We start from the raw sequence: 12,783 nt of genomic DNA on the forward strand, positions 1-12,783 counted from the left end.
TTGTCCTTCGTTAGCTGAGCTCACAATATCTCTACAACCCTTTCTTCTCAGGGCATACCTGGTCCTACTGGCCCCGCTGGAATAAAGGGAGATTCAGGACAGCCTGGTGTTCCTGGATTCCCTGGTTTGTTCACAATAACATTATTTGTGCTTCTTTTTTTTTAAACAAAAACATATTTTAGTCTTCAGCATTTATTGTGAACAGAGCCTAAAGATTTGTTTTTATCAGGATTGAAGGGTGATCTTGGATATCCTGGCCCCAGTGGCCCTCCTGGAGATCGTGGATTACCTGGAGAACGGGGTAGGTCAACATGTTATCCTTTTCTTCTAGAGTGAAGAGACGTGAGACTACCTTCAAAAGAAAAATCTGTGCTGCTGCTTTATTTTGTCTCCCTCCGCCTCACCCCCAGACAAGTGCGCTAACAGGAGAATTTTCTCGTGTTAATAGGCACTCCGGGTGATCCCGGTGAAGGTTCGCCTCCCATTGTGCTAAAGGGAGAACGGGGACCCCCAGGTCTTCAGGGCCTACCTGGTTCTCCAGGACCACCTGGTTTGCCTGGCCAACCTGGAGGCTCAGGTAAGTAAATATAGTTTCTATGATGGGAACTGATAAAAATAACATAAAAGACACAGGATCAGGATCAAATGATTATGCTGCTCTTCTCAAAGGGGAAGCACTTCCTACAAAGCTATCTATACTGTACTTTTACAGATATTTATAGTTTTGAGGAAAGAGGTTTTCAATTTTTGCATTTAATACATATTAAATAGGGATTTTGTATTTCCATAAATACTGACAATATGATTTCTCGGAGTAAATTTTGGCCACATCTGTGATCCTAAAATAAGGTTTTGTACTATTATTACTTCTGATAGCGAGGCCGAATATTTTGAACATTTTCCATAATGCTAGGGGACAGATTACACAGTGAATTTTAAAAGTAAAAGCAATACTTTGTAAGTCACACATTTTGTCATGAATTATCTTTGACTCAGAAAGTATACAACCCTTTTCACAGGCTCTTCTCACACAAGTGCTGTACAATATAGAAACCATGACAATTTTATATGCGGGCTAATATAATGTGAACGTGATGAGTAAAATGATCTAAGGTGGAAAAAACTGATGGAGTCATTGCCTCTCCTGCCTCCTGGTCTCAGGCATCAAAGGTGACCCTGGTGGACCTGGGAGCGATGGTCCTCCTGGCTTCAACGGACCTGCCGGCAGGAAGGGAGACGTTGGTCCGGCAGGTCAGCCTGGTAAGTAAGGCAGAGAGTCTCATCACTGACCTACTCTATATGTTATCCCTGGTTAAACAAAGAGTAAACGTTATTAGTAGTGTATGTACTGTCATGGCCAAAAGTTTTATTTATTTGCTGATCAAAGATTTACTGGATATAAAAGGATATACTGGACAAAGGATGAATATGGAGGTTGAAGAAAAAGAGGAGGGCCACAGAGAAGCTTCATGGATGTAGTGAAGAAGAATACACAGAGGGTTGTTGTGACAAAGGACGGTCCAAGAGATAGGCTGGAATTGGAGGCAAATGATCAGCTGTGGTGACTCCTAAAGGGAGCAGCTGGTAAAAGAAGAAGTTTAACCTATTAGGACCCAGGGTTCTTTGTGATGTTACTGCTTGAAAATGTCTACGTATCAAAATAAAGCGAACAAGCTAATAAGGAAATTCGGATGGAACAAAAATACAAAGGATTTGATATGGCCTATTTTGTTCTCTATTACACCTTTGAGAATATGCTGCAGTAGACCAGAAACTCAAGAAAACCATGAATCAACATATGGATGTTATCTGTGGAAGGATAAAACTGCTGGAGTTTACAATTGTACACAGTAGTGAACTTGCATGTAATGTGTTTGTGCATAAATAAGCTAATAAGGTGGAACGTGGTTATTTTTGATGGGAAACTTCTCTCAAAGCACACTTGGAAATGGAGTTATTGAGGAAATGTGCTGTTATCACGATGGATTTAAGTTTTGAGATTAAAGGTTAGACAGAATTCATGGTAATGTTTTTCAAACATTAATGTAATTTTGTTCTTCTTTTGCTGTTGGTTTAGTGACGTTTGGTTGGAACATGATGAGAGTTTGCAGTGTTGGTATCTGAGAGATGTCTGTTTTCAGCAGAGACATTGTTTGTCCATGTACATGCTGTCAGGTGAACGGGGGCATCTCTGCTTTTTGTTTACACCTTTTTGTTTAGCTGCTCTTTTAATTGTTTGTTGTTTTTGCTTTGGAAGTCATAGGAATGGTTATGTGAGCTTTTAGCTGAGATTTTGATGTTTCTGTGGATACTGGTACTGTTGCTGCCCTGAGGCTTCTCATTGCTAATACAGACATTCCCCTTATTACAGGTCAGCCTGGCAACCCTGGTCCCCGTGGTTCGGATGGCCCACAAGGTCCTCCCGGTGTCCCAGGATCAGTTTCTGCTGCTCACGGTTTCCTCATCACCCGCCACAGCCAGACCACCGATGACCCAGAGTGCCCCACTGGAACTAAGTTTATCTATAACGGATACTCTCTGTTGTACGTGCAGGGCAACGAGCGGGCACACGGACAGGACCTTGGTAGGCTTTACCTAGAAGTTGCTTTGTATCAGACAGCTGTCAGAAAGCAGTTCATATAACTGACCGTCTTCTTTCAGGCACAGCCGGTAGCTGCCTGCGCAGATTTAGCACCATGCCCTTCATGTTCTGCAATATCAACAACGTCTGCAACTTCGCATCCCGTAACGACTACTCCTACTGGCTGTCAACAGACAGACCCATGCCCGAAAACATGGCCCCCTTCGTGGGAGAGAATATCAGGCCTCATGTCAGCAGGTATGACGGGAGGAGGGAAGGGCAGTACTGTCGAATTCAGGGAAGTGTGTAAATCTTGTGTTTTCCTATGTTTGTGCATCCAGATGTAGAGTCTGTGAAGCTCCCGCCATGGTGATTGCAATTCACAGTCAGACTATCCAGATTCCTTCTTGCCCTGAAAACTGGGAAGTACTGTGGATTGGATACTCCTTTATGATGGTAGGAAATAACACACGCAAAAAAACAAACACACACTCAGACACTTCCATCCCCACCTTGGCTAAAATCTCACACTGGCTGGATCTCCTAGCAGAACCTTGCTTTCCAAAACCCCAAATCCTTTTGCCGATACACAAAAGCTGAGTAGCATAGTGTGTATTTCTGTTTTCAAAATACAGGAGCCTGTACCGGTAAATTACAGTAATTGGTTTTCCTCATCAACTGTCTTTAAAAGATCAAGACAACAATCTTGCTTTTTTTGAGATTGGACATGACAAACGGTGGGTGGATCAGACTGAAAAACTGAGCGTGCTGTACTCTCACATGGCAGTGACTAGTCAGTCAGATGGTTGGCATGTCCTATAACAAACCCTCCTTATTGTCTATTTTAATCATATTTTACAAAGTGAGAGCCACACTGTAATAACACTCAGTTTCAGTTTGTTTCCATTTGTGTCGCAAAAGTATCACTGCTGCTCGCTGAGTGGTAGCAGTAGTAGCGTCGTGTTGTGATTTGGCACTATAGAAATAAAACTGAAATTGAGACCATTTTGCTACCAAATGGTCCCTTTTGCACATTTTGAAGTAAAGTTGATTGCCATGATAGGACAACCTTTAGTAAGTGAAAAACGTCTATTCAAATTCTAGGCAACAGCTGCAGTCTGGTAGCAACCCAAACAATTGCATGCAAGTTTATAGTGCAGCACTGTGCACCTCTTTGAGACCAAGCAAGCAATACACATTCCTCCATAGCAACCAGTGGTTGCCAGGAGGTCACTAGGCCTGTGGGACTAAAATCTGTCGACTGCTATGATTTGGGTTGGTGGTAGACACCTCTCTGCAACTACACCAGCACAGCACATGTGACCAGCACCCCCCATCTTCTGCCTTTTTCCCCTTTCAGAAGGAGTTCATTAATTAAGAAAACTAAAAAAACAAATTCTCTACAATTCTAATTCTTCTTTCTCTCCCCACAGCACACCAGTGCGGGTGCAGAGGGCTCCGGTCAGGCGCTCGCCTCCCCCGGCTCCTGCCTGGAGGAGTTCCGCAGCTCCCCTTTCATCGAGTGCCACGGCAGAGGGACATGTAACTTCTATGCCAACTCCTACAGCTTCTGGCTGGCCACCGTGGAAACTTCTGAGATGTTCAGGTGTGGATTCATGTGCAAACGTCTGTAAAGGGGAAAGTTTATTGATGAGAAAATATCCTCACACCATATATCCATGGTTTTATGTTATTTACACCAATTTCTGACCCTAAAATCTGGATAGTGACGCAGAAATTAAGACTCATTAGAACAGGCAGATTTTTTCCAGTCTTCTGTTGAATAATTTGGTGAGCTTATGTGACTTGTAGCTTCAGTTTCCTGTTCTTAGCTGGCTCGAGTGGCATCTGGCTGGTGTGGTCTTCTGCCGTTGGAGCTCATTCAGAGATGTTCTTCTGCAAACTTTGGATGCAATGAGTTGTTATTTGAGTTAACTTTGCCTTATTATCAGCTTAAAACCAGACGGGTTTGAGCTGATAGGAACGCTCAATAGATATTTCCTTTTTCAGAGCATTCTCTGTAAAAACTAGAGTTTTGCAGGAAAATCTCAGTAGTTCACCTGTCTCTAAAACTCTAGAACCAGATCATTTGACTCCAGCAACCATGCTATGTTCAAAGTTGCTTAAATCACATTTCTTCCCCGTTTTGCTCAATTTGAAATTCTTTGCGACTCTTCTTTGCCATGTTTATTTCCCTAATTTTAGTTGCTGTTGAATAAATATTTGCAGTAATGAGCAGCTGAACATGTGTACCTAATAATGTGTATAATGAATGTATATATGAATGTGTATAATGCAGTACTTACATGACCCACGTTAAAATCAACCCTCTCTTAACCATCTTAATACTTATGGCTCTTACAGAAAGCCCCAGTCTGAGACCTACAAGGCAGGTAGCCTACGGACACGTGTGAGCCGCTGTGCAGTCTGCATGAAGCGCACGTAACGGCATGCATGCCACCAAGCAAACACACCACTGCCAGGAGGTGGAGAGACGCCCATCGATGACGAGAGACGATTGGACGTACAGTAGACAAGTGTGGCAGCGGGTGGGGGCAGTCACGATGAGTTGGAATTCCAATGGTGCATTGTCTTCCGGAAAAACAAACTACAACTAAAACAATGGTGCTACTGTGCAACACAGCTTAAAAAAAAAAGAAAAAGACAAAAAAAAGAAAAAAACTGACGTAAACAAATCTTACATTTAGTCTTTGTTTGTCTTAAGAAGTACCTCAAAATGAAAGCAGAATATATTCAATTCATGGTGCCACGATGGATGTGTGACAACAAAACTGCATTTTTCTTTCTTTTCCCTTCTTTCCCAGAAGGATCTTTGTTCCCTTTCCCCCTTTTCCCCCCAAAAATTACGTTTGACACGTTGGTGCAGCAAAAATGTGACAGAGTAACTTTTGATTTTATTTTATTTTTGATAAGGAGTTGATGGTTTTCACAGTTACCAAATCGGCACTTTGACTTCGGAACATCCATGATGACAGATGCACTGACGATGAGCTTTCTGTAGTGAGAATGACTGCTTTTTTAAAAAAAATTACCAATCACCCTTTCTTTCTCGCTCTTATTTTTTCTGTTTTACGTTACATTTCGTAGTGATAACCCTGCTGTCTCCCACTCTTTGCTAACCATATCGCCTTCTTTTGCTTATTTTTTTGTTTTTGTAAGTAATACAATGTGTATATTGTGTAAAACACTTTTGTTTTTAGTGTATTAGCTCGAATCACTACCAGCTGTTTGTTATGCACGGCGATTTTCCAGGTTCTTCTTAGCTCACACATTCACTTAACGCACGTTGACTCAGATATTGTACAAAGTAAGGCTTTTATGAATGAAACAGTATTTTATATATAATAAATATATATTTGAAAAAAGAGGATTAAAAAGTATATAAACTTTATTCGGCTGTGGAGAGCTTGTTTGTTGTTTTTAACCACGAAACGGTCATACATTACATTTCATGAAAAAATAAAGCTTACTACTGAACGCAAACAGACATTTTCATGAAACTATAACAGTCTTATGTGATATTAACAATGCCAATGCTTCAACCTTTTGTATTGTTCCACTGAAATAAAGGGGATTTGCTTTCAGCTAGTTGAATGATTGGAAATTGTTACGAATATCAACACGGGAAACGGAGAAAATAAAGTTCAGATAAATTCTTCTTTATTTGATTAGAAAACAGGGACATTTTTTGTGTTTCTTACATTTCCAGGTGCTGGGAATTTTCTATAAAAAGATCCTGATGTAGTTTGAAGGGGCTGCCTTTGTTCCCAACACTTTCAAATCCACTTTTACTGGCTTGAATTTCTATCCCAAATTGGATAAAGTGTTCAGGCTTCATGGTGTGGTAACACAGGTCTGAGCGTACAGATTCCTGATGTACTGTAAAGCTATGCGAGCTGTTTGGGGGAGGGTGAAATATTTCCCTGTGATTTTTATTGTTTGTTTGTTTTGTGTGTTTTGTTTTTTTTTTTCAAATCTGCTTTTATGAATTCTAATTGTGTCAGCCTGGGGTGCGATTAAAAAAAATGTGCATTTTTTTTTTCTTTTTGTTGTTTTGTTTCCATTTTATGTTATCCGGAAGTTGTTATAAACTTTTAAGACTGAAATAAATACTATGTCCAAAGTGTTGCCTTCATAAATGACTATGACTAAGAAAGAACAGTGGGTGACTTCTTTATAAGTCACCAATCTGGATCATTTAGATTTAAAAGTAAAAGAAAATAAGGGATCGGCTGGCAGTTACAATCTACAAGTCCTCACTTCTCCTTCTGTTTGTGATGTCAGTGCCAAGTGACGGTAAAGTAAATAAATTGGATTGTATGTACATATATATATATTTACCATACCACTGGCCTGAGAGAACAAGGTGGCACATATGGGTGCAGCAGCTCAGACAAATCAGAATCAGAATCAGAATACTTTATTGATCCCTGGGGGAAATTATTTTTTGTTACAGTGCTCCATTTTAAACCAACATTAAGACAAGACAGACAATACACTAACTAAGAATAGTACAATATATATATATATATATATATATATATATATATATATATATATATATATATATATACATACATACATACATAAGTCACTTATAAATAAATATTTGGAAAAGAAACATGTGTAGTTGTAGCAGCAAACAGTGTGTTAAGTGGATGCGTTGTACAAATAAAATAAATAAATAAAATGGGGCACAATTATTAAGGACAAATAAAGGGATTTTAAAATGGATTGATAAACGAACTGGAAGCCAATGAAGGAAAGCTAAAATTGGAGTGATGTACTTTTGCTTTCCAGATGAAAATTGGACAGTCACGTTTTGCATCAGCTGTAGGCGAGCAATGGAGGCCTTCCTGATTCTGATAAAGAGTGCATTGCATTGCAGTAATCATGCAGTAATCAAGACTAGAGGTTATAAAAGCCTGTATTAAGGTTGTGTTTGGACAGAAGAGGCTTGATCTTTGACAGTCATTTGGAAAAAGATGGATTTTACTCACCACAGTTAAACAAAAGAAGACTGGAGGAAATTGTCGCCTGGTCTGATTAGTCATTGAGAATTTCTCTTGTAGAATTCAGATGGTAGAGTCATAATTCCTGTGTAAACCACATGGAACCATGGATCCATCCTGCCCTGCATCAACAGTTCAGGATGGTGGATATTTTCTTGGCACATTTTGGGCTGGTTTCTTGAACATGACGATGAGTTCACTGTACTCAAATAGCCTTCACAGTCACCAGATCTCAATCTAACAGAGCACCTTTGGGAAGTGGTAGAACAGCAGACTGACAACATGAATGCAGGCGTCAAATATTCAGCCACTGTCTAATGTTATCATGTCAATATGACCAAAAACTCCAAGCAGCTTGAATCTATGGCATGAAGAATAAAGACAGCTCTGAAGACAAAACGGGGTAAAAAATCATGTACTACCAAGGTATGCCTAATAAAGTGCCTGATGAGTGTAAATTAACAGGACAACCCCCACCTTAGTCCTCATGGCGAATATGTAACCATATGTAAATACTGCCAAATATATAAAGACCGAAAAGGCAGTTGGTACAGATGACGTACCCGTGGAGGTATTAAATTTCACCTGCGCCAACTACCCTTAAAAACTATGTTGTTATTCTTCATGAGCTGCTCTGCAACATTTTCTGCCAAACTGGTGGTGAAGATGACACGTTTCAAGTGACAGTTGGAATCTGGGCGGAGGAATGTTGTTCCTCCTTATATAAGAAGTGTGAAGTGTGAAGACAAGTTCTCTTTGTCTGGGACGGTGAGTGGACTCATGTCGGCAGGTAAGAGAGGCTTCGGAACAAAGTCTAGTTTGTTTAATTGTGGTGCTGTGGTGCACTCGAGATCTTTTCAACTTGCATCTTTGTTTTTGTGTTGATGAAACACGTCACTGACTCAGTGTATGTCATCTTTAGGAAAAGCAACCATCCTCTCTGTCTGAATCTGACTGCATAGCTGACTATCTCTTGCTCCACTACCTTAAAGGAGACACCATATATCAACCAAAGTAATTCCAAAAAAGGTAAAGTAGGAGACATATTCCCTGTACTTGTTCCTCAAGTATACTTGTGCTGTTTTGGGTTTAGATTTCCAGTAAGCTGCAGCTTTACCTCTGTTGCATTTGCTCATTCTAATTTGCACAATATGTCTTGGTGCTCTTGTGACTGGGATTTGTTTTTAGTATTTCCTGCAGTAACTGTAACAGCTTGTTGCACTCTTCATTGTGGCGTCTATTATTTTCATGTTCGTAAATATTTCTTAATACAGAAATCTACATTAAAAGCTTACCTGTTCCCACAGTTCACTTTACGTTCTTGCTGCTCAACAATAAAAAGATTTATTAAGACTGGTAGGTACGAGTTTCACAAACTACACCTTTTTCTGAAATGAAGACTAACCTGATACACACTTCTTCACTGACAGTGAAACAGTTTTGGCATTCACCTCTGCACACATAATTGCACAACAAGGAAAGAAGATGGAAGACAGACAATTCTGCTGTGCTGTCTGTCTGGATCTACTCAAGGATCCGGTGACTATTCCCTGTGGACACAACTACTGTATGAGCTGTATTGAAACCTACTGGAAAGCAGAGAATGTAAAAGGAATCCACAGCTGTCCTCAGTGCAGACAGGCTTTCACACCGAGGCCTATTCTGGTGAAAAACACCATGTTAGCAGAGTTGGTAGAGAAAATGAAATACCTCCAGCCTATCCATGATTCCCCTGCTTTTGAAAAGCACAAGCTGGTAGACAAGGTGTTGAAAGCAAACACCTGTTCAGTTCACAATGAGGTGATGAAGATGTTTTGCCGCACTGATCAAATGTGTGTCTGTTGTCTCTGCTGGATAAATAAACATAGAGGACATGAAACAGTTCCAGTTGAAAAAGAAAGGGCAGACAAAGAGAAAGACCTGGAGGTAATTCTGAAAGAAGTCCAGCGGAGAATCCAGACCAGAAAGAAGGAAGGAGGAGTACTTGAGAAAGAGATAGAGGGGATCAAACTGTCTGCTGATACAGCAGTGAAGGACATTGAGATGACTGTTGATGAGCTGGTGAGTTTCATCAAAGAAAACGCCTCAAATTTAAAGCAGCAGATCAGATCCCAGCAGAAAGATGAAACGAGTCGAGTCGAAGAGCTTCAGAAGAAGCTGGAGCAGGAGATCGCTGAGCTGAGGAGGAAAGAAGAGGAGCTGAAGCAGCTTTCACGCACAGAGGACCACACCGAATTTCTACTAAGTTACTCCACAATGCCCGTATTCATTGACTCTACAGATTCACCAAGCTTTAAAATCTGTCAGGTTAAGTACTTTGAGAGTCTTCAAATGGTGATATCAGAAGCTAGAGATAAACTCAAAGCATTTCTGTGTGATGAACTGTGGAAGATCACTCTGACAGTGAGGTCAGTGGATGTTTTGCTGCCACAAAGTGATCCTAAGACCAGAGATGACTTTTTAAAACATTCATGTCAACTCACGCTGGATCCAGATATAGTTCACAGAAAACTCTTCCTGTCTAATCAGAACAGAACAGTTACAGACATGCTTCAAGATCCAGATAATTCCTGTCTTAAGAACAGAGACAGGTTTTCCATTGAGCAGCAGGTCCTGAGTAAAGAGAGTCTGACTGGACCTTGTTACTGGGAAGTGGAGTGGAAAGGGAAAGGACTTTCAGTAGCCGTAACATATAAGAATGAGAATAAACTGGATCAAACTGCATTTGGAAGCAATAATAATTCTTGGGCATTAGATTGTTACAAGGACAGTTATAAATTCAGACACAACAACACGACAACTCGCCTCTTAGGTCCTTCTTCCTCTAAAATTGGAGTCTATCTGAATCCCAGAGCAGGTATTCTGTGCTTCTACAGCGTCTCTGACACCATGGCCCTGCTACACAGAGTCCAGACGACATTCACTGAGCCGCTCTATGCTGGACTGTGGATTTGGGGGGGGTATTTTATTTCAACCACTGCTACATTAAATGATATACAGTAAAATACTGTTTAACTGATTTTGCCTTTATTTGTTATATTTTTTCTATGATGTAATATCAAGGGTTTGTATGGGTGCTTGAAATCATTGAAAATACTTGGATTTTAATATTGTCTTTTCAAGGTTTGAAAAGTGCTTGAATTTCAGATGTGGTGCTTAAAACTGCTTGAAACTGTAACTCTATTTCATTCACAACAAATGACTGTCTGATTGAATAGTTCTTTGTTCGTTTGTTTGTTTTTTATCAGATAGAGAAATAAAATGAGTCGCAAATTCTAAAAACAACATTTCTCCACCTGGGCTGCCTTGCACCTCTGCATGTCTGTTTCAGTGTGTGACACCCGCCCCGAACAGTCAGGAATGAGTGCAATAACAAGCCTGGAGGTTGCAGTTTTTAATGAGCGTTTGCTGGAAAAGGACAAATACAAATCTTGGATAAGACAACGACCAAATTCACCTGAAAGGTCTGCAAAATGATTTGTACCTTTTCAGAATGGGGGAGTTTGCTTAAGTCCTAGTAAATAATTTTCAACTATGTGTACGTTACACATGCTAATTTTTATAATTATTACTACTTTTTTGCTAGCTAGCAAACTCGCAGGATAAACTATTGAAATGCATTGCGCGTGATGCAATATTGCAACGCTAGTAAAGCAGTTAGTTATGGTATGGTAATTTATGAAATATGCTGTGAACTAACATTACATAGCAGTAGCAGTAATGTGAGTTACTGTTATATATAACTACCCAACTTAAGGCTTTCTGATTAAAGGCTAAAAGCGAAGTTGTTACCAAGTAAAATTAAAAGTTTATGTTTTTGTGTATTTCTGCAGCTTTTTCAAATATTATCTTGGTTCATTTGGCAACACCTTAGGGGCGATAATAATGGTAATATGAGGGACTGATCCATATGGGCACAAAGAACAGCCACTTTTTTGTGCTACTGAGGTTCCCTGACTTTCCCTCAAAATCTGTTCTCGTGAGCACACCTTAAACATTAGAAATGGCTTTAAACTCACATTGAGGCCTGTGGGACACTATTACCAACTGAGACAATATACAAATTTATATGTGTTTTCATATATGAATATTTCATACTTTAAGGCTGCCTGTTTATTTAAGGGAAACGAACAATACATTATAATGAACAATTACATAATAATATCACAGATGATAGATTAAATAAACAGGTGTTAGATAGATGCTTGTGCATTGTTAGTCTTATATGTCAAGGTCAAGGTAACTTTATTTATACCCATAGGCAAGGTAAATTTGCTTTACAGAAAAAATGATAGCATTTGGCATCCCTTCAAAAACACACATACCTAATAAAGATATAAACCTCACTGTGGCACATATATAGTAATTTTAATATTTCGAATCAAAAACAGTTCTTATTTAATTCAGTGACAGCAACGGGGATAAAGCTATTTTTATAACGCTTTGTCCTGCATCTCGGAAATAGAAACCTCCGTCCTGAGGGAAGAAGCTGAAATTCTCCCCTTAGAGGATGGGAACCATTTTTAAGGATTGATAAAGCCATCCTCTGTACCTGCTTAGAGTACAGGGAGGCTAAACAAGACTGTGGTTCACCTATCAGACGACTGGACCATCTCACTATCTGATTTAGAGAGTTTTTCTCCGTGACAGAGGTCTGACCAAACCATGCCACCAAACAAAAGGATAAAACAGACTCAATAAAAGAACGATAAAAAATTAATTTGAACTTACCATGTATTGTTTTGTGGTATTTGGTGCAGTTTTCTTGTTTTGTGGGGTTGTTTTTTATTTTCATCAGGAGATGAATACCTCTAACAAGTTGTTTTTTTCACATTTGTACATCTTAATTTTTAAGGGAAATGTGTGTTTTGAGTTTATACACTATAGGCAACCTTTTCCTTTTGGAGTATTTTTGTGTGGTGCATAGGATGATTTGTTTTAATTTTCACATGGTCTTACTGAGGTGATGCAAAGTGAAACATGCATTCTTTTTGGGTAATGTGTTGGGAAAAGCTTTAAAATGGACTTTTAAAATACTTAAAAAGTGTTTGAGTTTGACCCTGAAAAAGTTGTATAATATAAAATGGTTTGTACAGTCTTCAAAAATGACTTATTTTACAGTCTGTATGGAATGTGACAAAGTCTATAACAGAATAGAAAGATTGCTTT

The 12,783-nt window shown here is 39.5% G+C and overlaps 2 protein-coding genes across 2 annotated transcripts in view; both read left to right on the top strand.

Moving 5' to 3' along the window:
* Positions 1-6,368, top strand: part of col4a5 (collagen, type IV, alpha 5 (Alport syndrome)) — a 70,425-nt gene extending 64,057 nt beyond the window's left edge. Inside the window, exons 41-49 of the mRNA XM_085395398.1 lie at positions 52-124; positions 230-301; positions 449-577; positions 1,162-1,260; positions 2,372-2,584; positions 2,662-2,839; positions 2,923-3,037; positions 4,015-4,187; positions 4,946-6,368. Of these exons, the coding sequence (XP_085251524.1) occupies positions 52-124; positions 230-301; positions 449-577; positions 1,162-1,260; positions 2,372-2,584; positions 2,662-2,839; positions 2,923-3,037; positions 4,015-4,187; positions 4,946-5,027 (1,134 nt within the window). The 3' untranslated portion in view covers positions 5,028-6,368. The remainder of the gene's footprint in view (positions 1-51; positions 125-229; positions 302-448; positions 578-1,161; positions 1,261-2,371; positions 2,585-2,661; positions 2,840-2,922; positions 3,038-4,014; positions 4,188-4,945) is intronic.
* A 1,985-nt stretch (positions 6,369-8,353) lies between these two features.
* On the top strand, positions 8,354-12,781 carry LOC146674258 (tripartite motif-containing protein 16-like). The gene is made up of 3 exons (XM_085402383.1): positions 8,354-8,404; positions 8,537-8,643; positions 9,045-12,781. The coding sequence occupies exon 3, from the start codon at positions 9,100-9,102 to the stop codon at positions 10,615-10,617; it is 1,518 nt and encodes a 505-aa protein (XP_085258509.1). The 5' UTR covers positions 8,354-8,404; positions 8,537-8,643; positions 9,045-9,099; the 3' UTR covers positions 10,618-12,781.
* Positions 12,782-12,783: the final 2 nt, after the last annotated feature.

Source organism: Rhamphochromis longiceps, linkage group LG3, assembly GCF_057381845.1.
Source record: "Rhamphochromis longiceps isolate RC_006_pf linkage group LG3, R_longiceps_female_GT1.1, whole genome shotgun sequence".
Taxonomy (NCBI): Eukaryota; Metazoa; Chordata; class Actinopteri; order Cichliformes; family Cichlidae; genus Rhamphochromis; species Rhamphochromis longiceps.

Coding starts and splice junctions, on each gene's coding strand:
- LOC146674258 (XM_085402383.1), top strand. CDS start 9,100: ATGGAAGACAGACAATTCTGCTGTGCTGTCTGTCTGGATCTACTCAAG.